General features: G+C 38.7%; 2 protein-coding genes across 2 annotated transcripts; one reads left to right on the plus strand and one right to left on the minus strand.

Moving 5' to 3' along the window:
* Positions 1-11,279: 11,279 nt before the first annotated feature.
* On the minus strand, positions 11,280-12,066 carry LOC141390007 (glutathione S-transferase 1-like). The gene has a single exon (XM_073962397.1). It carries the CDS (start codon positions 12,038-12,040, stop codon positions 11,369-11,371), a length of 672 nt encoding a protein of 223 aa, XP_073818498.1. The 5' UTR covers positions 12,041-12,066; the 3' UTR covers positions 11,280-11,368.
* A 570-nt stretch (positions 12,067-12,636) lies between these two features.
* On the plus strand, positions 12,637-17,709 carry LOC141393477 (uncharacterized). The gene is made up of 2 exons (XM_073966471.1): positions 12,637-13,301; positions 16,944-17,709. Exons 1-2 carry the CDS (start codon positions 12,637-12,639, stop codon positions 17,707-17,709), a joined length of 1,431 nt encoding a protein of 476 aa, XP_073822572.1.
* Positions 17,710-25,050: the final 7,341 nt, after the last annotated feature.

Below are 25,050 nucleotides of genomic sequence, written 5' to 3' on the forward strand. Positions count from 1 at the left end.
AAACTATAATAACTAGTCACAGCAGCTTAACAAATTTTGTTCGACCAAACCATTTCGGGGGGGGCCCGGGCCCCCTGTGCCCCCCCCCTGCGTACGTCCCTGGTTTCGATTTGAAATGAGAGAACACCAGCCCAACATCTGTAGGGTTCAAATGCGCTTTTTGCATATTCACATCTCTGTGTTATCGTTTTATTTTGTTGGTTTTGTTTATTTATTTTATTTTAAGTTTTCAATTCTTTTGAGAAGGTTAGCAGAGATTTCTGTTTGTGTATCTCTTCTTATTATCAGCTGCTGGTGATTAGCTGTTTATGGCGTTGTGTGGCAAATGTAAACAGAATGTCCACACTTGGAATACTTTGAGAGTGAAGAAATTGATGGACAGTGTGCCAAGAAAATTAAAAAAGGGAAACTACAAATTTTAGTTCAGAATGGTAAATTTAAGAAATTAATTTAAAATCAGACGGGCTTGTCTCCTATACAATGGCACGGTATAGTTTCACGGATATTTAATCCCTAATCTTTGTGGTGCTGATATGATAAATCGTTTATATAATCGCCTCCTCATGAACATGATCCACTTGTGTCGTGTGGAGCTACCCTTTTAATGTCCTCAGGGCGGCATTCTAACATGTACATTCCACATAACATACCACACGGGAGTGGGTGCATCAGGGACTACGACATGGACTAAGTTGCTTCATGCTAAATGAACACACCCCCCAAGTCATCAGAATATGCGACTCCCCCGCAGTCCTCCAAAAACTGCCGCACACGCAGCACTTAACACCAGCCGTTGCTGTTCCAATCCCTGAAAATTCATAATTTTCGCTATTTAATTGCAATGGACTCCAAGGTTAGGTCGAGGAAATAGTGGATTTCATGAGTCGGAGGAATATCAGGGTCGCGACGGTGCAGGAAACCAAGCTTAACAACAACTGCACCTTACAGCGTTGGTTACAACGTACTGAGGAAGAATGGCACCAGAAGTGGATGTGGGGAATTTGCTATTGCCAATTGCATCAGGCTGTTCAATACAGACCTATCTCGCTGAGTCTGGCTCTAATGACCAGTACATGGAATGTATAGGGGTAGCAGTCAGCTGTGGAACTGCCGAGGTAGATTTGGTAGGTAGGTTATATGCCTAACATTAGCCTTTGGTAGGTCATAACCGTCTGGTATTGGGGGACTTTAATGCTCATCAGGGATTACAACACTCAGTCCTCGGAAATAACTAGAGGGGTATAGTGCCAGCTGAGCAGATTGATAGCTCTACGTTTTGCATGGTCAATGAGGACGCCCGTACCAGAATTAGCGGAGAGTCTGACAAATGGCATCACCTGGCAACCCGCCGTTTCTCTTGGATTAAACAAACTCTCCATAATTGTCTCCGTCTGCAGACCGCCCGATTTCATCACCTATGAACGCCACACTTTCATCAATCAATGGGAAGCTAGTTGGCCAAGTTTCGGAGAGTTCACTAATCACCGCTTCAGATATCTGTCCAACTTTTGCGACGCTCGGGTAGCAGAAAGAATGTTGCGAGACATAATTACTGCTGCAGCCGCTTGCCATATACCTGCTGGTCGAATACGCGAAGTGAGACCAAATTTCCCAGCAGAGGCGACGGGTTTAGCAAATGCGCGTGATGAGCTTCGTCTTACCAACCCCAGAGTCAGGGAGCTGGCACTCGAAGTTAACAGGTTGGATGATGATCATAAGCGGAACAAGCGGTTATATCATCTGAAGAGTTGCAAGATTGGAGCCGGAATTAGTGAATTGTGGGCAACGATCCTCAGTCACGTTTGGCGACGTTACGCTGCAAGATTGGAGCCGGAATTAGTGAATTGTGGGCAACGATCCTCAGTCACGTTTGGCGACGTTACGCTGACTGATCTGACAGGGTTAGAGAACAGTACTACGTCACATTAGGTCACTTTCTGTCGGGGATGAACCACTACAATTTACAATGGACGATGTTGTGAATGTCATCAGGAAAGTTAAATCATCCAAAGCGTTGGGCCCTGATGGAATCTCCATGGTAATGCTGAATGTGTCGGGAGTCGAGTATCCCACTAAAGTCTTCAACCTGTCGCTAGCAACCCACACCAAATCTGGAAAATGGACAGAGTAATCCAGCTACTAAAGCCAGGCAAGGATGCCAGCAAGTTCGCCCGTAGTAAAGACCCTTGAGGCTTTACACCTCCCCAGCGCCAAAAATAGCTATGCAGTGGCCGATCCTCAGCATGGGTTTCGACAATAGCCCTGCACTCCATCTCCACATATATTAGTCGAGGACTCAGCCAGAGCCGTGTGATAGAGCTGCGATGGTGGCGCTTGACTTACCAAAAGTCTTTGATACTGTCAAGCACTCCACGCTGCTTGGGAACATCGACAGACAACCCTCCGGCCAAGTTTGAATTGTTGGATAATCAAGTACATGTGCGCACGCCAATCGTACGTTGAATACTGAAACAAGAAGTGCAAGCCGAATAGAGTGAAATTGAGAGTTCCCAAAGTGGGGTACTATCTCCGGAACAGTTTAATGTCTACCTCTCCTGTATTCCGCCCCCTACAGATGACACTGAGATCCTGGATTTGCCAAAGGCTGCACTCCAATTTCACTGATCTTAACACCTTTGTCCACCCGAGAAATATACAAATATCCGCCACTAAATCTAACGCCACTCTGTTCACCACATGGACAACATAGGTGAGAACTGAGTTGAATGCTATGGTCGATGGTAGCGGAATTTCGACCACAAGCACATTCACATTCGAAAGCATGTTCATGGTGGACGACATGTTACAGCTACCCGAGACAAGCTGAGATGTAGGGACAAGGTCCTCAAGTCCCTAGCCGGCAGCACTTGGGGTGCAGTTAAGGATACCTTTTTGGGCACGTATAACATATAACGTTTGGTCCGCGAATATAAGTGCAACGTGATTGAAAAATATTTAAACCTGTCAGAACGCCGCACAGTGCTCGAAATCACAGATCTAGCAGCGTGAAATTAATAACTTGCAAACGAATTGAGATATGTTTCTCAAATTTTGCACAAACTTAGAATATGAAGAACATCAGCTAGGTTTTAGTATACGAGCAGAGAAAAAATATGATTGATCCAACAATATTCGAAGCGCAAAATATGTATTGTAAAGATATTGTTATATTCCGTATGTAGTATTGTGAGTCCAACAATCGTTTTTGTCAATTGCAACAATTGTTTTTGTTATATCCATCAATAGTTTTGTCGAGATATGAATTTTGGCATACAAAATAAGGGGTCTAGGACGAATATTTCGTGGTGTTACATAAACTTTTGGAGAGACAATATGTAGCATGGGATAAAAATGTGTTTATTACAATTTACATCAGATGAAAGGTCAGTAGTTTGTTTCCATATGTAGGCTACTTTGCGAAATATATATGTCCTCAAGGAATTAAAATATCGACCAAAAATAAAATTGTTATATTTTTCATATGTACAAAAGTATATCTCACTTGTCCGGAATGTCACTTCCAGGAATTAAGATATAAGCTGTATATTAATAATTTTCACAATTTTCACACAAAAGTTTTGGTCCATTTAACCATCTAAATATTATCCGATCGCCATCTCAAATTGCAAGCTTCTCCTTGGTGATATACTCTTACCTTATTTAAAATTACGCGTTGATCGGACTATTATTGAGACCTACAGAGCGGCTAGAAAATTGGATAAATATTATGTTTTTGGTCCATTTCGCCCGATAAATATTTCACGATCATCACCAATAAGAATAGGGATCTATTCTGATCTGAACCCGACCTCCATACAAAATTTCGTGACGATCGGTCCATAATTGCGGCCTGGAGCGTGTTTACAATTTATTACACACATCTCAAAATCGCTTTATCTCGTCGAGATATGAAGATTGGTATACCACATTGGGGGTCTCCGACGAATATTTCGCGGTGTTACATGAATTTTTACCAAAACAAACTTATAATACCCTTTTCCACATTGTGGTATAGGGTATAAAAAAAATTATGCATATATGTATATTTACACATCAAACCAATATTAATATTTTGTTGCAATATACAACAAGGTTTTTTAATTAAAAAAAGTAAAAAAGAGTCAGTCGGCTTTGCCGATTATTTCGATGTGGCACATTTTACCCTTATGAAAGTGTATATGGGCAATACTGCCAATTATTTCATATTCCATTTCCAAAAAATTGATTTTTTTCTGTTCGCGCTAAATTAACGATTTTTGGTACATAGGTTAAGAAAAAATTCCCCAGTACAAATCCGTTCGCGAGCAAATTTTTGGTTGTTGCGGACAAATGTTATCGCGGTTTCACTTCTGCTTTTAAGAAAAAAATATTATAAACACGCTAATTATTTTATTGAGCACAATTGTCACTGAAAAGTTATCACGAAGTGACGTCAATAAGTAGATTGCATAATATATTTACAAAAAATTGGAAAAATTTTAAATGTAATCCGAATTTTTTGAAAATATAGGTCCATTTACCCGTCAAAAATTACAAAAAAAGTAACAGTTTTAAAGAAAGACTTCACGGGGAATCAAATGAGACCAAACTTATAATCATCGGGATAGTAGTTAGGATATTATAGCCAAAATAAGCACATATTTGTGTTACAAAAACAAATTTTGGTTTGGAATAATAGTTTTCACATGCATTCTAGAGTTGAAAATATTGGAAAAAATTCTATAGGAGTACTTCGATTTTTCGAAATATAATTTAGACGCTAAGATGTAACATCGGCTGCATCTTAGCATTAAAAAACCTATAAAACATCGCTAATTTGCGCAAAGTTCATACAATTTCGTTCCGCATCCGGTTTTAGTGTCATCATGAAAATCTACATCGATATATACCTATTTCAAGGCAATCAGTCAAGAACCGTGGATGTAGCATCACACACTATTTTTGGGATAAAATGAATGTAGTTCCCTTATCAGTGAAGTTTTACATCTCCGTTTCCGCAAAAAGGAAGATGCTGCACTAGTTTTTTCATAGCAGTGCAAGCGGCCGACAGAATACGCGATAAAATGCGCGATATTTTCAAAAACAGTATTAGGTGATTTTCCTACCTTGGAATTTCGCCTACCTCGCGTTTTAGTAGATGGATTTTAACGAGTAATGATTTATTAGATCCGCAACGTAAAAATCCAAAATTTGCAATCATGCACGAGCAAATCGAATACCAATTGTACAAATTAGACCCGAAATATATGATTTTTAGAAATTTGTTCGCACAAAATTTTCGTATTTGGATACTGATTTCTCTGAAGCTGTGTAGGCTACATTCACGACACATATATCAAATAAATCGGAATTGTGAGTTCTTCATTCCTATATATGATTTTTTTAAAAACCTGTTTGCGGAATGAAGTTATAAGAAAATTTCAAAAAACACTTAAAATCTGGCTTCAAAATGTCAGCATCATTTAATAGTAGACGCAGATCAAATTTTGAAAAGTTATACATTGGTGGGATGATCCTTATTTAGTTGGCTTCTACTTTCACTTTGACAGGAAAATCGGGAAAAAATGTGGTTTTATCACAAATCGAGAGAAAACAAAAAAGTCACGTTGGCTTCAACCCATTTTTACCCATTTTTTAACATAAATATAGCCACAGCTTCCACGCAAATCAACTTTGAAGGCCAATATTTTTTGCCAAGTCTAAAAACATTTAATTTTATCCAAAAGCATTTAAATTGTACAATATACAACCACTATTCGCGAGTTATAAAGAGGTAAACCTTGGCTTCAACGATGTTAAATTTTCAATAATATTGCCCATATCACAATCACAATGCTGTACCAATTCAACTGCCCCGCCAAACCTACTCAGCTAGCTCCAGTAGATCTGTGGCTACATCCCATCGAAGCAGCCACATTTCTAGAACTGGATAGAGATCCAGAGCAAGATTGAGCAGAAAAATGAAAAATTGATATTAATCCCGAGTGGAGCTATTGCGGGTTCTCAGATTGGAAGTTACTATGATACCGTTCGATGTGAAGTCTCTTAAAGGATTAGTCTATTGAAGTGACAAAGAAAATTATGAATATGGGTTCATAGTTTGGTATATTCCCAATATGAAGGTACTTCCAGATTTTACGGCTTTTAGAGTATTTTCATGATAAATCACCTTTGGGAACAAAGATCGGTCAGGTGGCATGGGTTAACGTTAACCGATCGCCATTAAATTTTATATATAAGGTTTTTGGATCAAATGGAAAAAATAGGGGATAGGCCATTCAAACATTTTTTTTTCGTTTTTTATGCCGCACTAAAAATATGGCAGATATATATAAATCTGAACCGATTATAACCAATAGGGTCAATGAGAATGGGAAGATCATTGTTTTACCCATATAAATCGAATAAGAATTATACGCTACGCTGATTAGCACGTTAACTTACGACTCACGAATTGAGTATTAGACATTGCAGAAACTTTGCACATCGTAAATTTTCTTCCAAACAAAGTTCAAAATTTTCGCTTAGTTGTAGTTTAAGGGCTGTTTGAGGATCGTTTAAAAAAATGTTTACCGGTAAACAAGGTAAACAATACATAAGATCAGAATAGGAATTGTTCTTCCTTTGATATAGTTGTTATGACAACTCTTTGTGTTACAAGTCTTCTTTTAATTTTTTACGATTCGCTCAATTGTAAACATTGATAAAATGTGTCTAATCTAATTAGCATATTTCCAACAACAGCAACAAAAATCTCGTCAAAACAAAAGCTCAATGTGTTCGTTTTTAATATGTAAACAAAACAAATGAATGCCAAAACAAGTCGGCGAAAGAAAATTTTGAAGCAAAATCAAAATCATGTAAGGTAGAGAGCTTGAATAATTGTTGAGAAATGTATTTCTTTAATAGATCTCTTTTGGCGGCTAGCTGCTGTGGACTCTCGCATTTTTCCATAGAGAATAACAAAATACAATTGGAAATGTAAAAAAATCGCATAATTAATGATATCAACGAATGTACGAGGGTTGATAAAACATTAAAGTCATTTATTGATGAATCTAGTATGTCATCGGACCAAATTCGCGCTATGTATAATCGTTCATCAGAACAAATTTTGATATATTTGTGCGTTGAGGATTTAATTAAATTGATGATGGATGTTGCACTGTCACTTTCACGACGTTACAGATTCGCATTATTGTAGCGGGAACTGTTGTAGTCCGATTTCGAAACAAATTAAGGACCGCACAGTTGTTCAGGAATCGATTTTCCTGACCAAAAACCCATTTTTTGTCGTCACCTATTGTTAAGTTCTGTAAGGGATTCGATAGTAAAAATATTGAAACTGAGGAAACCAAAAATATTGGAAGGTGTGGGTTTGGCGTGCTCCAAAAAAAAAGGCAATTTTCGTTTCCCAAGTGCATTTATAAAAAAAACACTGAAACTTAATTTCTTTAATTATTTTTTATTTAATGAGTTTTATGAAAACCCAAGGAGTATTTTTCTTTTTAATTTTTGAAAAAATGTATTTTTTGGTTTTTTTTTTGAAAATAAAAAAAAAATTAAATTTGTTATACCCGCAGCATTTATGCTAACGAGGGTATATACTTTTTCATAAGGGCAAAACGTGCTTCATCGAAATAATGGTTTTAGACCCCAAATATGTTTGGACGAAATCCGTTTCAGGCAATTTAGCAATGTCCGCCCGTCTGTCTGTCTGGCTGGTGCGCACTAAAATTCAGTTTTTGGAACTGCTCTCGAAATGCTTTACTTTTTTTGTTGTAACAAATTGTATTCACTGCCTCCCATATGAGTTTCAAGTTTCATCAGGGGCAAGTCTATACTTCCTGAAAAAATAGCCTGAAAAATGCAAAAAGCCCCTATGACACCGTGTGTAGTGGTTGGAGCGTAAGATAACTCTCGAACGGTTCTGCCGATTCGGACCAAAATTTGGCCTTCGTAATATTTTGTCCTGTTAATGAGAGAATTGCCACAATCCGAATAAAAGCAAAGTTTTTTAACATCAGTCTCATCTGCGCCCATGCCCCGACCAAAGAGAAAGATGAAAAGACCAAGGATATATTCTACGAGCGCCTAGAGAGAGCATATGACCGCTGCCCTGGCCATGACATTAAGATTGTTCTAGGAGATTTAATGCAAAAATTGGGGGAGAAAATATCTTTGGTCCCACGATCGGAAAGTTCAGCCTTCATGAGGTAACATCCGACAACGGAATGAGGCTGATCGATTTTGCAGCGGCAAAAAACATGGTAGTGAGCAGTACCAGATTCCAACACCTCGACATACACAAGGCCACGTGGATATCCCCAGATGGGAAAACAAGAAACCATATTGATCATGTTGTGATAGAAGGAAGACACTCGTCCACTCGATTCGGACCATTTCCTTGCAACAGCAAAGGTACGCACTCGCCTTAATGTTGCGGCAAAAGTGCGATCTTACACAGGACGGAAGATGGATGTCGAGAAGCTGCAAACACAACAGATAGCACAAGCGTATTCCGCTCAACTGACTCACATGTTGGAAGACGGAACTGCTTGTCCCGATAATGTGGAAGCGCGGTGGCAAAGAATAGCCCACTCACTTCAAACTGCGGCAAAATCTGTGCTTGGATACCAAAAACCACCACCTAAAAATCTATGGTACGATCAGGAGTGCCGTAAGGCTACTGAAGAAAAGAACGCGGCATACAGAGCAACCCTGCATTCAGTAGCAACACGAAGCGCGAAAGAAAAATATAGGCAGAAGAGGAGAAGCGTATTTTCAGAAGAAAACAGAAAGAGCAAGAAAAACGTGAGCGTGAGAAACTCGAGATGTTCAGGAGTCAGAATGAAGTACGCAAATTTTACCAGAGTGTAAAACACCAGACTGAAGGGTATGGTGCAGGCACATTCTCCTGCAAAGAAGGGAATCTGGTAACTGATACAGATAGCGTACTGAGGATCTGGAAGGAGAATTTCATGAAGCTCTTAGTATCGAATATGGGCGGCGATGAAGATACACCAGAAACAATCGCAAACGACGACGTTGAATGTCTTTCACCTAGCCAAAGCGAGGTCATGACAGCAATTAATCGACTGAAAAACCGCCGAACTGTTCAAGACCGGTGGCGAAATGCTGATAAGGAGTATGCATCAGTTAATTACCGAAATTTGGCAGGAAGAGAGCATACCCAACGATTGGAACATCAGCCTCCTATGTCCCGTACACAAGGAAGGAGACAAAACGGTGTGTATAAACTACAGAGGCATAAGTCTGCTCCCAATGGCATACAAAGTGCTGTCGAGTGTACTGTGTGAACGTTTAAAACCCATGGTCAATAACATAATCGGGTCATACCAATGCGGTTTTAGACCTGGAAAATCGACAGTTGACCAAATCTTTACACTGCGCCAAATACTGGAGAAGACCCACGAAAGACAGATTGACACATACCACCTGTGCGTCTAGTATAAGGCCGCCTTCGACAGCCCAATTCGATCAAACGTGTTTCAAGCCATGTCTGAGTTTGGTATCCCTACAAAACTTATAAGATTATGCAGGATGACATTGGCTAATACAAGATCAGCTGTTAAAGTAGGAAAGAACATCTCGGAACCTTTTGAAACAAAACGAGGTTTCAGGCAAGGCGACAGCCTATCGTGTGACCTATTTAAAATTCTATTGGAAAATGTCATGCGAGAAGCAAATGTATATACCTTTGCGAAAATTGAAAAAGAGTCTGCCAAAGTGGGTCTGGCAGTCAACGGCGATAAGACAAAGTTTATGGTATCAACACGCAAGACGTCCAATTTTGAGGTAGTAAATGACTTTATTTACCTCGGCACCGCCATTAATAAAACGAACAACATAAAAAACCCCTATGGCACCATATGTAGTCGATAACTCTCGAACTGGTCAGCCGATTTGTTTAACTTCTAAATTGGCCGATATCGATCTTCTCCTTAGGGTACCTCTTCTACAAAAGTTCAACAGTTGTGTCAAGTACAATTTAGGGTATGTTTGGCCTTCGTAATATTTCGTCCAAAATTAGTTTAAGTTCGAAGATAAGCCATATCGGTCCACTCCTTCGGGTACCTCCACACAACTTTTTGGATAAGACCTGCTCTCGAAACACTTTAATTTCTGTTGAAGCAACTTGAATTCGCTGCCTCAATTACGACGGTAAAAGTTTTTTCAGGGGCAAGTCCATACTTCCTGAGAAAACAACTCGAAATGTGTAAAACCCCCCATTGCTTTAAGTACCTTCTCCGCAACACTTTTGAACTTTAAACCTAATCCACATTTTTCTGAAAAGCTCTAAGTACATTCGATCAGTCAGTCCTTAGCTGAAAATTTCAATTCACATTGGCTAAGGGTAAATCTCCGTCGGCAAAGCCGACTGATACTTTTTTACTTCTTTTTTTTTTAATTTTTTTGTATTTTACGTTTGTTGTAGTTGTGACGACGCCACTTTCTTCATTAATTTATGAAAATATGTAAGGTAATTCTACGTTAATATGTGTGGAAAGTCCTCAATTAAAATGTTAACTTTAGTGACCTTGTTTGTTTGTGCATTCGCGGAAATGTCTGTTTTTGACCTTCTTTACCTGCAAAATTATGGAAAATCCTAAAGTATTGAAAGATACATTTGACCATGAATTCCTCTATAACTACTAGATCTAATTTGATCGCTTCCGATGTATCGGAAAGCTGAATGTGTTATCTGCCGAACAACAAATTGTGAAAATATCTCCAGCAGTTCAAAGTTACAGAGTTTTGACCAGGACAAAACGATTCTGAACCACTGTGCGCTTAGTCCGAACGGCGTGTGTTACGACACCACTTGTAGATAAGTTGTTGATGACTAAAATATTCAGGAAATGTAAGCCAACGTGAAGGGATTTGTACTGCCGAAAATTTTGACGTTGTAGTCGGGGATTGAGCCGCAGATCTTCGCTTGAAGTCACTTCATAGGACCCTCAACAAAGCCATTAGTACATAAGCGGCTGGCATTCTTACATAAGTCATTTCTGGTGAAAAAAAAGGCAGACAGTAAACTAGTTCGAACACGGCTCGGCAGTTCTTTATTCTTTTACCAGAAATGACTTAAGCAAGAATGTCATGCTGCTCATGTATCGAGGCCATAAGGCTCTAAAAAGTCAATGACTTTTCGTTTTTTGTGTTCCAGTCTCAATACACTTACCCGCGACTACCTTTATTTACAGCGTCGCATTACTGACCTCTCTCAACACCCATAAACACATTTTACATTGTGTATTTTTTTTTTTAATTTATTTCAATATCAACTCATTGGCAATTTCAACACCCATCTTATCGCACACATGGCTTTCGTTGCTACTGGATATTACAAATGTGAAACATGTTTTTGTAGGAAACGTTTGGTGGCTGCCATGGCATCACTTGATAATGTTTCCACAACATATGGTATGACCATCATGCGTTGAAACCAATCGTACAGACGTGGATGCGACTCCGCCGTGAATGGACGCAGCGAATACAAACTCGCTATGGATGGCAGACAATTCAAATCGGCAATTGTCATTCGTTCACAGGCTACCCATTTATTTTGTTCCAAAAATCTTTCCATCATTAGCAATGCCTCATCGATCCGTTTGTAGATTTCATCGGGAACTTTATTTGTTTGACGGGCAAAAATTGGAGCATAGGCAGCTTTGACACACGATACGAAGAGAATACTATTGGAAAAATGTTGCAGTTGTTGTACTTTGGCTCGTTTATACAAATCTTTGGGATAAAGCGAATCATCTTGGCCATAACGTTCCGCCAAGTAGGTGGCAATTGCATGGGAATCTCCAATGAATTGATGATCTTCCGTTTCGAGGCAGGGTATGGTGGCTGTTGGATTTTTCTTTAAATAATCGGCAGTTTGATTCTCCTTCTTTAGCGGTTTCACTTCACGAAATTCGAAGTCCACTTTCAAAGCTTTCAAAATCATAATAACACCATTTACGGTGGGACTGGAATACAGGCCATAGAGTATTGGTTTCGCTGCCATGCTAAATAATTTAAAACTGAATTCATAGTCATGGTGCGATCGTTGTCAGGCATGTTTGCCTGATTAATAGCGGCAATGGAAAAGAGAAAGAGAGTACGATTTTATATCTAATCTAGTTACTCAAATACGTAAGCTTTCTCTTTTAGCGAGTGTTTTGTTTATAGCAAATTTTTTTTGCAGCTATTAAAAGAAATTCTCATTCACACAATAAGAAATAAGAGTTAGCTAAGTTGGGGGTATAGTTCATTGATCGACTTTAGTAACCAGCTGCTATGTACGAGGGTCGGTCTCAAATCTTTAGCAGTGGCATGATCACGATAATTTTGAAATCTGAAGCGTACAATTTTGTGATCAAAACTTATTTTAGATACTACTTTTATTGTAGTTAATCCGATTCTAAAATAAAATTGAACTACCCAAATAAACGACTAACAAAAATGAAAATCAACAATTCTGAAACTCAGAGAAACTTGCTGCTTATTTTTGTTATTGTTGTAGATTAGATTATTGCATCTAATCGCAACTGCGAGAGCCAATTCAAAATACTTAGCATTCAATTGTTGCGATATTAAACATTTAGTTTGTAATCGGCAATCATGGCAAAGAAACCGATATTGTACGGCAGCTTTACTAGCCCCGCTGTCAATGCCGTTGTCATGACATTCAAAGCAATAAATGTGGATTTTGAGTTTCGCGACGTAAAACCATTGAAAGGCGACAATGCTTCAGAAACATATTTAGAAAAAAATCCTACCGGTACCATACCCTGCCTGGAAACTGAGGATAATCGTTTTATTGGAGATTCTCATGCCATCACTGCCTACATTGTCGATCGTTATGCTCCAGATAATTCGCTGTATCCCAAAGATTTGTATAGGCGGGCCAAAATACAACAACTGCAGCATTTTTCTGATAGCATCTTATTTACCTCATGCGTGAAAGCGGCCTATGAACCCATATTTTGGCGAACAAAAACCACCGTTGACGAAGAGATTTATAAACGTATCGATAAGGCTTACGGAATGATGGAACGATTCCTGAGCCAACATAAATGGGTTGCAGCGGATCATGTAACAATTGCCGATTTTCATTGTATCGTTTGTGTCTATGGTCTGTTCTATCTTAAGCCAATTGAAGAGGAACTCTATCCACGGCTTTTCAATTGGTTCCAGAGGACAATGAATATATCGTATGTTACGGAAATGTTAACAAGCAAAACAATGACCTCATCAATGGCATTCTTAGATAAATATGTAGCAAAGTTATAATTTTGAAAATAAATTTAGATACTTAATAATGTATCGAATCGAATAAACGAATCGAGTTTTTATTTAAATATAGAAAACAGATGGCTCGAGGAAGTCCTGTAAAGCCCTTAAAGGTATTCCAGAAGAAGCCATTTAAAATCCAACGAATGTCTTTTATTGTATAGAAGACTCAAAGGACTACTAAGGGACAACTAAGGGTTTATGTTCTATAGAAGCCTCATAGGGAGGTCTTCTGTTCTATAGAAGCATGTTAGGGAGGTCTTATATTGTATAGAAGCCTCCTAGGAGGTCTTCTATTGTATAGAAGCCTCCTAGGGAGGTCTTCTATTGTATAGAAGCCTCCTAGGGAGGTCTTCTATTGTATAGAAGCCTCCTAGGGAGGTCTTCTATTGTATAGAAGCCTCCTAGGGAGGTCTTCTATTGTATAGAAGCCTCCTAGGGAGGTCTTCTATTGTATAGAAGCCTCCTAGGGAGGTCTTCTATACAATAGAAGACTATAGATCAGAAGACCTCCCTATGAGGCTTCTATAGAACATAAACCCTTAGTTGTCCCTTAGTAGTCCTATTCTATTCTATAGAAGCCTCCTACGGAGGTCTTCTATTCTATAGAAGCCTCCTACGGACGTCTTCTATTCTATAGAAGCCTCCTACGGACGTCTTCTATTCTATAGAAGCCTCCAACGGACGTCTTCTATTCTATAGAAGCCTCCTACGGACGTCTTCTATTCTATAGAAGCCTCCTACGGAGGTCTTCTATTCTATAGAAGCCTCCTACGGAGGTCTTCTATTCTATAGAAGCCTCCTACGGAGGTCTTCTATTCTATAGAAGCCTCCTACGGAGGTCTTCTATTCTATAGAAGCCTCCTACGGAGGTCTTCTATTCTATAGAAGCCTCCTACGGAGGTCTTCTATTCTATAGAAGCCTCCTACGGAGGTCTTCTATTCTATAGAAGCCTCCTACGGAGGTCTTCTATTCTATAGAAGCCTCCTACGGAGGTCTTCTATTCTATAGAAGCCTCCTACGGAGGTCTTCTATTCTATAGAAGCCTCCTACGGAGGTCTTCTATTCTATAGAAGCCTCCTACGGAGGTCTTCTATTCTATAGAAGCCTCCTACGGAGGTCTTCTATTCTATAGAAGCCTCCTAGGGAGGTCTTCTATTCTATAGATGCCTTCTACGGAGGTCGTCTATACTATAGAAGCCTCCTACGGAGGTCTTCTATTCTATAGAAGCCTCCTACGGAGGTCTTCTATTCTATAGAAGCCTCCTACGGAGGTCTTCTATTCTATAGAAGCCTCCTACGGAGGTCTTCTATTCTATAGAAGCCTCTTACGGAGGTCTTCTATTCTATAGAAGCCTCCTACCGAGGTCTTCTATTCTATAGAAGCCTCCTACGAAGGTCTTCTATTCTATAGAAGTCTCCTACGGAGGTCTTCTATTCTATAGAAGCCTCCTACGGAGGTCTTCTATTCTATAGAAGCCTCCTACGGAGGTGTTCTTTTGTATAGAAGCCTCTTACGGAGGTCTTCTATTTTATAGAAGCCTATAACGTAGGTCTTTTATTCTATAGAAGCCTCCAACGGAGGTCTTCTATTCTATAGAAGCTTCTAACGGAGGTCTTCTATTCAATAGAAACCTCCCAGGGAGGTCTTCTATTCTAAAGAATCATCCTATGGAGGTCTTCTAATCTATAGAAGCCTCCTGCGGAGGTCTTCTATTCTATAGAAAATTCTTAATTCTATATTTTATATAAGGCTCCTACAGAGGTCTTCTATTGTATATAAGCCTCATACGGAGGTCTTCTATTCTATAGAAGTCCCCTACGGAGGTCTTCTCTTCTATAGAAGCCTCCTACGGAGGTCTTCTATTCTATAGAAAATTCTAAATTTCTAAAGAAACCTCCTACGGAGGTGTTTTATTCTATAGAAGCCTCCTACGGAGGTCTTCTATTCTATAGAAGCCTCCTACCGGGTTCTTTTATTATATAGAAGCCTCCTACGGAGGTCTTCTTTTCTATAGAAGCCTCCTACGGAGGTCTTCTATTCTATAGAAGCCTCCTACGGAGGTGTTCTTTTGTATAGAAGCCTCTTACGGAGGTCTTCTATTTTATAGAAGCCTCAAACGCAGGTCTTTTATTATATAGAAGCCTCCAACGGAGGTCTTCTATTCTATAGAAGCTTCTAACGGAGGTCTTCTATTCAATAGAAGCCTCCAACGAAGGTCTTCTATTCAATAGAAACCTCCCAGGGAGGTCTCCTATTCTAAAGAATCATCCTATGGAGGTCTTCTAATCTATAGAAGCCTCCAAGGGAGGTCTCCTATCCTATAGAAGCCTCTTACGGAGGTCTTCTATTCTATAGAAGCATTCTACGGAGGTCTTCTTTTCTATAGAAGCTTCCTACGGAGGTCTTCTATTTTATAGAAGCCTCCTACGGAGGTCTTCTATTTTATAGAAGCCTCCTACGGAGGTCTTCTATTTTATAGAAGCCTCCTACGGAGGTCTTCTATTTTATAGAAGCCTCCTACGGAGGTCTTCTATTCTATAGAAGCCTACTACGGAGGACTTCTACTCTACAGACGACTCCTACGGAGGTCTTAAATTCTATAGAAGCTTCCTACGGAGGTCTTCTGTTCTATAGAAGCCCCCTACGTATATCTTCTATTCTCTAGAAGCCTCCTACGGAGGTCTTCTATTCTATAGAAGCCTCATACGGAGGTCTTAGCTTCTATAGAAGCCTTATACGAAGGTCTTCTCTTCTATAGAAACTTCCTACGGAGGGCTTCTCTTTTATAGAAGCCTCATACGAAGGTCTTCTCTTCTATAGAAACTTCCTACGGAGGTCTTCTCTTTTATAGAAGCCTCCTACGGAGGTCTTCTCTTCTATAGAAGCCTTCTACGGAGGTCTTCTTTTCTATAGAAGCCTCCCACAAAGGTCTTCTATTCTATAGAAGCCTCATACGGAGGTCTTCGCTTCTATAGAAGCCTCATACGGAGGTCTTCGCTTCTATAGAAGCCTCATACGAAGGTCTTCTCTTCTATAGAAACTTCCTATGGAGGTATTCTATTCTATAGAAGCCTCCTACGGAGGTCTTCTCTTCTACATAGGCCTCGTTCGGCGGTCTTCTCTGCTATAGAAGCCTCCTACAGAGGTCTTCTCTTCTATAGAAGCCTCCTACGGGGGTCTTCTATTCTATAGTAGCCTCCTTGGGAGGTCTTCTATTCTATAAAAGCTACCTAGGGGGTCTTCTGTTCTATAGAAGCCTCCTAGGTAGGTTTTCTATTCTATAGAAGGCTCCTAGGGAGGTATTCTATAGAAGCCTCCTAGGGATCTCTTCTATTCTATAGAAGCCTAATGGGATGTATTCTATTCTATAGACGCCTCCTACGGAGGTCTTTTATTATATAGAAGCCTCCTACGGAGGCCTTCTATTCTATAGAAGCCTCCTACGGAGGTCTTCTATTCTAAAGAAGCCACCTAGGGAGGTCTTCTATTCTATAGAAGGTCCTCTACAAGAATCTCTTAAAGGTCTTCTATAAGAAGTCCTTAAAGGTCTTTTATAAGAAGCCTTTAGAGGTCGTCTAAAAACCTCATAAAGTTTTCTCTTTAAGGTGGACTATTTTTGTTTTCGATTAGATTATCTGATCTTATCGTCGATACCAGAATACAATTCGAAACACCAAGAACTAAGTTATTGTGTTTTCAAGAGTTCAGTTTGTACTCGACGATCATGGTCAAGAAACCAATATTGTATGGCAGCTATACCAGCCCCGGGGTCAATGCTGTTGTTATGACATTTAAAGCAATAAATGCGGATTTTGAGTTTCGCGAAATAAAACCGTTGAAAGGTGAAAATGCTTCAGCTGAATATTTAGCAAAAAATCCCACCGGTACCATACCTTGCTTGGAAACAGAGGATAATCAATTTATTGGAGATTCACATGCCATTACCGCCTACATTGTCGATCGTTACGCCCGGGATGATTCGTTGTATCCCAAAGATTTGTATAAACGAGCCAAAGTACAACAACTGCAACATTTTGCTGATAGTTTTCTCTTTACCTTATGCGTACGACCGGCTTATGAGCCGATATATTGGCGTACAAAAACCACCATTGACGAAGAGATATTCCGACGTATCAATAAAGCTTACGAAATGATGGAACGCTTTCTGAGCCAAAATAAATGGATGGCAGCCGATCATATTACAATTGCCGATTTCCATTGTTTTTTATGTTCGTGTGGTTTGTATTATCTTAAGCCAATTGATGATGCGCTTTATCCTCGGCTATTTGATTGGTTTCAGCGAACAATGTTAATACCTTATGTTATGGAAGTGTTAGCCAGCGACATAATGACCTCTTCAAAGAATTTCTTAGACAAACGTGTAGCGAAGTTGTAATATGGAAATAAAATTCGAAATCTTGCGGAAACAAATTATTTAAGAATTGTTTATGATATTTGTATGTATGTATGTACATACATATGTATGTATGTACATATATTCAAAATGATAAAAACTCTGGTGTTGGTGCAGTCATTTGAGGAAGGATAAATAAGGAATCCTAGCAAATTTGCTATATGAAGTGGGAATTTCTGCAGACCAGATACCTGACGATAACTCAAAATCGAGTTTTTAGAGGAAAAAAATATTTTCTGAATAATGGATTGAAGGGATGCCACACACAAGTCAATCAAGCACGTAGTCAAGGTTTCATCGGCAGCTGTCCTGCATGTCCATAGTGTATGAACAGTATTACAAAGTCCATGTCTATTTTTGCTCAAATATATAAATAAAAATCGAACATTGGTGGCGTCGTTTTCTATTGGGATAGCTAATAAAATTTAGTTTTTTCAAAATAGTCTGGTTTGATCCCATTTTTGTTGTTTTATTATTTTAAAACAACTTATTTATTCATGGTAGAACAAATACAAGGTAAAGTTAATACTACAACAAATACAACTCGAACAACAACCACAAAGGAATTTGTTTTTGTTTGTAAACCTTAGTGTCAACGTAAATGTAAACAAAACAAGGAAATGTCTATAAATTATTGGAATTTAAAAAACTAATAATTTTTCACATTTGATTGAATATTTTGGAAAACATGAATGAAAACTCGTTAGATTTTCAATTTGAATGTTTCCATATCATTCCACTAAATGCATAATTTCTCGCAGAAAGTAGAATACTTGCAAAAATGTTTCGGGTCGCTGGTAATTCATTGAAAAAAGAGAAGATGTTTCAATCATTTGCTTTTGAAAACAAAAAAGCACATGTTTATTAGGGCTTTATTCTTTTTAAGTTTAACAAAATACCACACATATTAACAAATATTGTACCGCCTCTATAAGCGGTGTTTTAGTGTGCGGCATGTCGTTCGGACCTGGAGGAGGTTACATGTCAATGATATGAAGCCGTCTTTATGGGAAATAGTTTTTTTTTTCTGATGAATAAATTTGTTCTTGAAAAATATATATCCCTAATATACATCGAACATAGAAATAAATACATAAAATGTCGAATGGAATTTGACACTAACACTACAACCCAGTTCAGTCAGCTGGGTATTGCTGCTACCTTTTCTTGTTCTACCATGTTATTTATTAGTGGAAAAGGTTGGCATTGTTCGCCAAGGGGTAAGGCAGGGAAGACTAGTTTCGATCTGAGAACCACTGGCACCGTTTGTGTGGTTGGCTGCGACAAGCTACCAACTACATTCTGTTATGTGCATTCGTCGAAATTCGACGAAACATAGCAGTGGGTAAAGGTTTGGTTTCTTTCGCAAACACTTTCGTCGGAGTTGTGTTAGGTTGCCAAAGAAAAACTTCTAATTGAAGTTATTTCTTTGTTCACGTTTATACTTCGAGCTGACGACTGATGTTTGGGTATAAAAAGTTTCTTGTTGAAGAAGTTATTGAAAAATAGCTTCGGTGGAGAATATCCACAAACAAGGGAACTGATGAGATCCGGTGGCGTGGATCGAAACTAGTCTTCGCTGCCTTACCCCCTTGGCGAACAATGCCAACCTTTTCCACTAATAAATAACTTGTTTTAAAATAATAAAACAATAACAATGGGATTAAGCCAGACTATTTTGAAAAACAAAATTATAAATAAAACTTATAAAATCATTTTGCACGTGAGTTTTTTTATCGAATCACCTTATATGTAGGATTATCTTGTTGTAAAAAATGTTCTACATAAATATATTTGTATTTCCAAATATATACAATTTTACAAATCATTTTCAACATTTCCACATGTTTACCCTTCAACTCTTCTTCTTCTCTTTGCACTCGTCCACTGGTTCTTCCACTAAATATCCCTCTGGAGCACGATAAACATTTTCATTTCTTTGCCCCTTTTCATTGGTATCCCCTTCTAGACGATCACGTTTACGTAAACATTCCGGAGGATTATAATAATCATCTTCATCAATATGAGGCAATGTATAAATCATTTGTATTCTTGTCGGATTCAAGGATATATCATCTTGCGGCTGTGGTGATTGCGTCAGCGTTGTTGGCACAAAGTGGTAAGATTCATAATCCAAATCGTTGGCATAACAGATTTGTCCAAAAGCATCAACCACATAGGTGGCTGGGGCACCGCAAAAACACGAAGGCTGGTATGCTGAAGATACGCCGCCGCCATATAACCCGGGATATGGTATTGTGGTCGTTAATTGCTGTGGTACACAATAACAACCGGGACTAAAGTATTCACATTCACTATCCTCACTACTTTCACTTTCTAAATTGGCAACAGCATAGACACGTTTACGTGACATGATTGGACGGACGATGATTGTGTTCGGGGTGTTCTATTGTTTTCTGACTCCTTTCTAGGCATCCAAATAATTCAAAGGCTCTTCAATGGGTTCCCTTTGATTGGCAATGTTAATACAAATTCGAAAATAGAAAATATGCACCTGCAGTTGACGCATCAAATAGAAATTCAAATATATCTCCAAGATCATGAAAAATTGCTAATTGAGAGACGAAGAAGTACCACCAAACGACGGTAAAAAATATATGAATGATATTTACAAATAATAATAACAAAACTTATGAATTTATTTCAAATTTTGAACTGAACATTTATTTTCGTTATTTCGAAATTGTTTCGACAATACAAGTTCTTTACAGTGGGACCATGACACAATTACCCAGGTAGTGGCATCGTAAAATGTTGAATATGTTATGTCAAAAATTTCTTTATGTTGTTAGGGAAATTACAACAAAAATATTTTTTATAAAGGGTGTGATACCACTACCTGGGTAATTGTGCATTGAGTGGAACCAAGGCATATTGAATTGATAGTGCCACACGCGCTGTTCGAAGATGAAATGTCACCTTATAGTCTATATCCACCATGTGGTGATTAGGATGGTTTTCATGGTAAACCCCGAGCAAGTGCTGACTGCAACGAAAGCATGCCTTTATGTTGCTGTATTGAAAAATCTTTGTCTTCTCATGTAGACGGTCCACTGAAGGCAGGTTTGAGGGCGTTCTGACATGGTTTGAATATTCTTCCATAGCGTTGCTCTTATATTCGCGGATCCGCATGGCGTTATATGCGGTGAACAAGGTTTCTTTATCTCCACCCAAAGTGCTGCCGGCTAGAGACTTGAGTGCCTTGTTCCTACAACTCAGCTTGTCGCAGATAGCTGTGGCATGCGCGGATAACATGAACATGATGTCAAATGTAACCTCTAGAATTTTGGGATTGTTTGTGGTCGGAATTCTGATACCATTCAACTCTCTTCTCGCCTCCCTTTTAAGTAGTGAACAGAGTGGCCGTAGATTTAGTGGCGGATATTTGCATATTCCTCGCATGGAAAAAGGTTGCAAAATAATTCAAATAAGAGTTTAGCCTTTCACAAATGACATCCGGGAAGATACCTGACGATCTCAATACCGTCTGGAGGGAACAGAATATAAGAAATGTAGAAGTTAAAGAATTCCGGAGACCCGGACCCCACCTTGGTGAACTCCCTGTTTCACTCTACGGGGCTTGGAATTTTTATACCCTCAGCATTTATGCTAACGAGGGTATATCAGGAAAAATGTATAAAATTGTCTTTTCCATTTCAAAAAAAATCAAAAAAAATTGTTGATACTACATCAATGATTTTTGGTACATAGATTAAGAAAAAAATCAGCATTCCAAATCTGTTTTCGTTATTAACTTTGATCGTTGCGCGCAAAAGATATGACCGTTTTAATTATGATAATTAGAAAAAATTCTAAAAAAATCGCGGCTTAATATAGTTAGCTGTTATATCCTATTATCGTTAACTGAATTCGTAACTTTTGCGATGATGCAAAAAAATAATCGCGAAGTCTCAATGGATTCGCGAAAAATCAAATTTGTTAAATAATTTCACGTATTTACAAACATATTTTTGAAACAATAGCGCTCATAGTTACGAAAAATATATAAAAAAATTATAACAGCATCCAGACATTTTGAGGAATAAAATGGAACCTAAGTTGTGAAGGTTGGAGCTATAGTATTCATGTTATTTGCAAAATTACGAAGAAAATATTAGGAAAAAATTAAAATCATATTATTCTAATTTTATTTTTTTATGGTTTTATAGGAAAAGTTGGAGAAAAAATGTTTGAGTTCTTCGGCATTTTCGTGAAAATTTCACGCAATAATGATGATATTCCGTTTTAACAAATTTTTCGCTTAAAGTTTTCCTATTGGATAATATTATTAGAACCTTATATTAAATCACAAGGAATTGCAATTGTGGCATAACGTTAAAATAATGTTATATTGAATATTACAACATTTGAGACGCATATAAACCGCGTAATTATGAAAATGACATGATGCGCATCCGATTTTCCAACACAGCGAATCACTCCTATTTCTTTGATGTACAGTTTGTCAAATTCTATTTGGCGACCACGATGTAGCATCTGCTGCATTTAAGGGTGCAAAATACAGTAAAATGGTCATAATTTCCGCGAAGTTCATTTACATTTTATGCGCATCCGATTTCAATAATCACCATTAAAAAATACATCCTTCTATGCCGTTTCAATGCGATCCATCAAGAACCGTGGATGTAGCATCTCACTCAATTTTTAGAAAAAATCTATTATATCTCTGGATTTACGAGAGTTTTTAAATATCTGTTTTCGCGCAGTTTAAACACGCGTATCGATCTATTTATTTAAGTAGAACTGACACATTCAAAACGCGTTTTAATATGCGATATTTTCAAAATAATTTTTTGCAAATTTCCGAAATTTGAGGGGTATCATATCCGCCGATCTAGTGGGTGGATTTTTACGCGTCGTGGCTTGTTAGATTCAGAACGTAAAAAAACTAAATTTACGCGGGTTTCCACGGAAATCGAATGACGTTTGTAAATTTTAAACCAAAAAAATAGGTTTTTGAGAAAAATTTACGCACAAAAATTTCGTGTTTAGGCGCAGATTACTGTGATCCTGTGAGGGCTACACCCTCATGTTATACATTAAAAAATGCGAAATCGCGAGTACTACAATCCAATAATAAGCTTTTAGGAAAATCCATCTGCGCGTCCCGATTAGAGCAAAAATTCAAAAAAACCTCATTTTTCAGGTTTCAAAATGTCAGCATCCGTTTGAGGTAGATACAGTGGATATATTAAAAAATTATACATTAGAAACTTCAACTCTGAAGTGTGCTCTTTAACTTCTCCTTTGAGCATTAAGCTCTACATTGTGTTGTAAAACAACTAATTGGAAAATAACATAATGAAACTCGTTTATTTCAACGATTTTTTCCGATTTTTTTACATTAGTACGACCACAGCTTCCGCTCAAATTATTATTTTAAGAAACCCCTCGGTGAATCGGGCTAAAACAGTTTATTTTGCCGAAATGCGGTCAAAAGTTATGGTATAGTAAAACTGATCGCGAGTTACAATACCCCATACCTCAGTTTCAACATAAGTTAATTTTCTACAAAAAGCTTGATATACGAGTACATACGGGCAAAATGTGCCGCATCGAAATAATAGTTTTAGACCCCAAGTATGTTTGGACGAAATGTGTTTCAGACAATTTGAAGTCGATTTAGCAATGTCCGTCCGTCTGTCTGTCTGGCTGGCTAGTGCGCACGATAACTCTCGAACGGATGAACCGATTTGGTCCAAAAGTTGCCTATCGCAATATTTTGTCCAAACTTAGTTTAAGTTCGAAGATGGGTTATATCGGTCCACTCCTACCGGTATCTCCCCCACAAAAGTTCGAAAATGTTTGGAAAATTTTTGCGCACGATAACTCTTGAAGGGAATAACCGACTTGGTCCATACTTAGCACATCGTGATATTTCTACCAAACGTATATGAGGTTCCAATATGGACCCAATCGGTCCACGTCTTCGGGTACCTCCCACACAAAATGTCGGATAAGTTCACTTTAAGACCTGCTCTCGAATCACTTTGATTTGTGTTGAAGCGATTTGCATTCGCTACCTCCATTAGACGGTAAAACAGCCCGAAAGGTGTAAAAACCCCCTATGTCACCATATGTGGCTGTCGGAGAGAACGATAACTCTCGAATTGTTCAAGCGGTTTGGTCCAACATTTGGTCTTCGTAATATTATATCCAAACTTAGTTTCATGGGGCAATACCGGTCCACAACTTCCGGTACTTCTCCCCAATATTTAAAAAATGTCACTAAAATGCTAGGACAATATCACTTGAATGGGGCAACCAATTTGGTCCAAACTTTGGACCTCCTAATATTTTGTCAACATTTAGTTTAACTTCTAAAATGGTCCATATCGGTCCTCCCTAAGGGTACCTCCCCCACAAGAGTTCAAAATTTGTGTCTTAGTGCAGTTAATTCATAATCCACATTTTTGTCGGTAAGTTCAGATGTCCAAAAAGGGCCACAAAATTCAGAAGAGACCTTAAATACATTCGATCTGGCCGTAGGTGAAAGTTTCACTTCACATTGGCTGAGGGAATATATCTGTCGGCAAAGCCGACTGACACTTTTTTACTTGTTGTTCCTGCATTCCACGTGCGTCTGGCGTACACACAAGTAATTTATTATACGACGTTTTAAACTTGACCGGTGGGTTGTATGCTCGATGTCCTCAAACAGCGTGGAGTGCCTGACAGTATCAAAGGCTTTTGGTAAGTCAAGTGCTACCATCACTTCTACTTCACACGGATTGCTCTGGTTGAGTCCTCTACTAAATGTGTGGAGATGGCGTGCAGCGCTGTTGTCGTGCTGTGCTACTTACGGAACCCACGTTGATAATCGATAACTCTTGAAGGGAATAACCGACTTGGTCCATACTTAGCACATCGTGATATTTCTACCAAACGTATATGAGGTTCCAATATGGACCCAATCGGTCCACGTCTTCGGGTACCTCCCACACAAAATGTCGGATAAGTTCACTTTAAGACCTGCTCTCGAATCACTTTGATTTGTGTTGAAGCGATTTGCATTCGCTACCTCCATTAGACGGTAAAACAGCCCGAAAGGTGTAAAAACCCCCTATGTCACCATATGTGGCTGTCGGAGAGAACGATAACTCTCGAATTGTTCAAGCGGTTTGGTCCAACATTTGGTCTTCGTAATATTATATCCAAACTTAGTTTCATGGGGCAATACCGGTCCACAACTTCCGGTACTTCTCCCCAATATTTAAAAAATGTCACTAAAATGCTAGGACAATATCACTTGAATGGGGCAACCAATTTGGTCCAAACTTT

Source organism: Musca autumnalis, unplaced genomic scaffold, assembly GCF_047663935.1.
Source record: "Musca autumnalis isolate F117 unplaced genomic scaffold, ASM4766393v1 scaffold_1, whole genome shotgun sequence".
NCBI classification, from domain to species: Eukaryota; Metazoa; Arthropoda; class Insecta; order Diptera; family Muscidae; genus Musca; species Musca autumnalis.

Coding starts and splice junctions, on each gene's coding strand:
- LOC141390007 (XM_073962397.1), bottom strand. CDS start 12,040: ATGGCAGCGAAACCAATACTCTATGGCCTGTATTCCAGTCCCACCGTA.
- LOC141393477 (XM_073966471.1), top strand. CDS start 12,637: ATGGCAAAGAAACCGATATTGTACGGCAGCTTTACTAGCCCCGCTGTC. Junction 13,302..16,943: donor TTAGATAAATATGTAGCAAA/GTTATAATTTTG, acceptor GTTTTCGATTAG/ATTATCTGATCTTATCGTCG.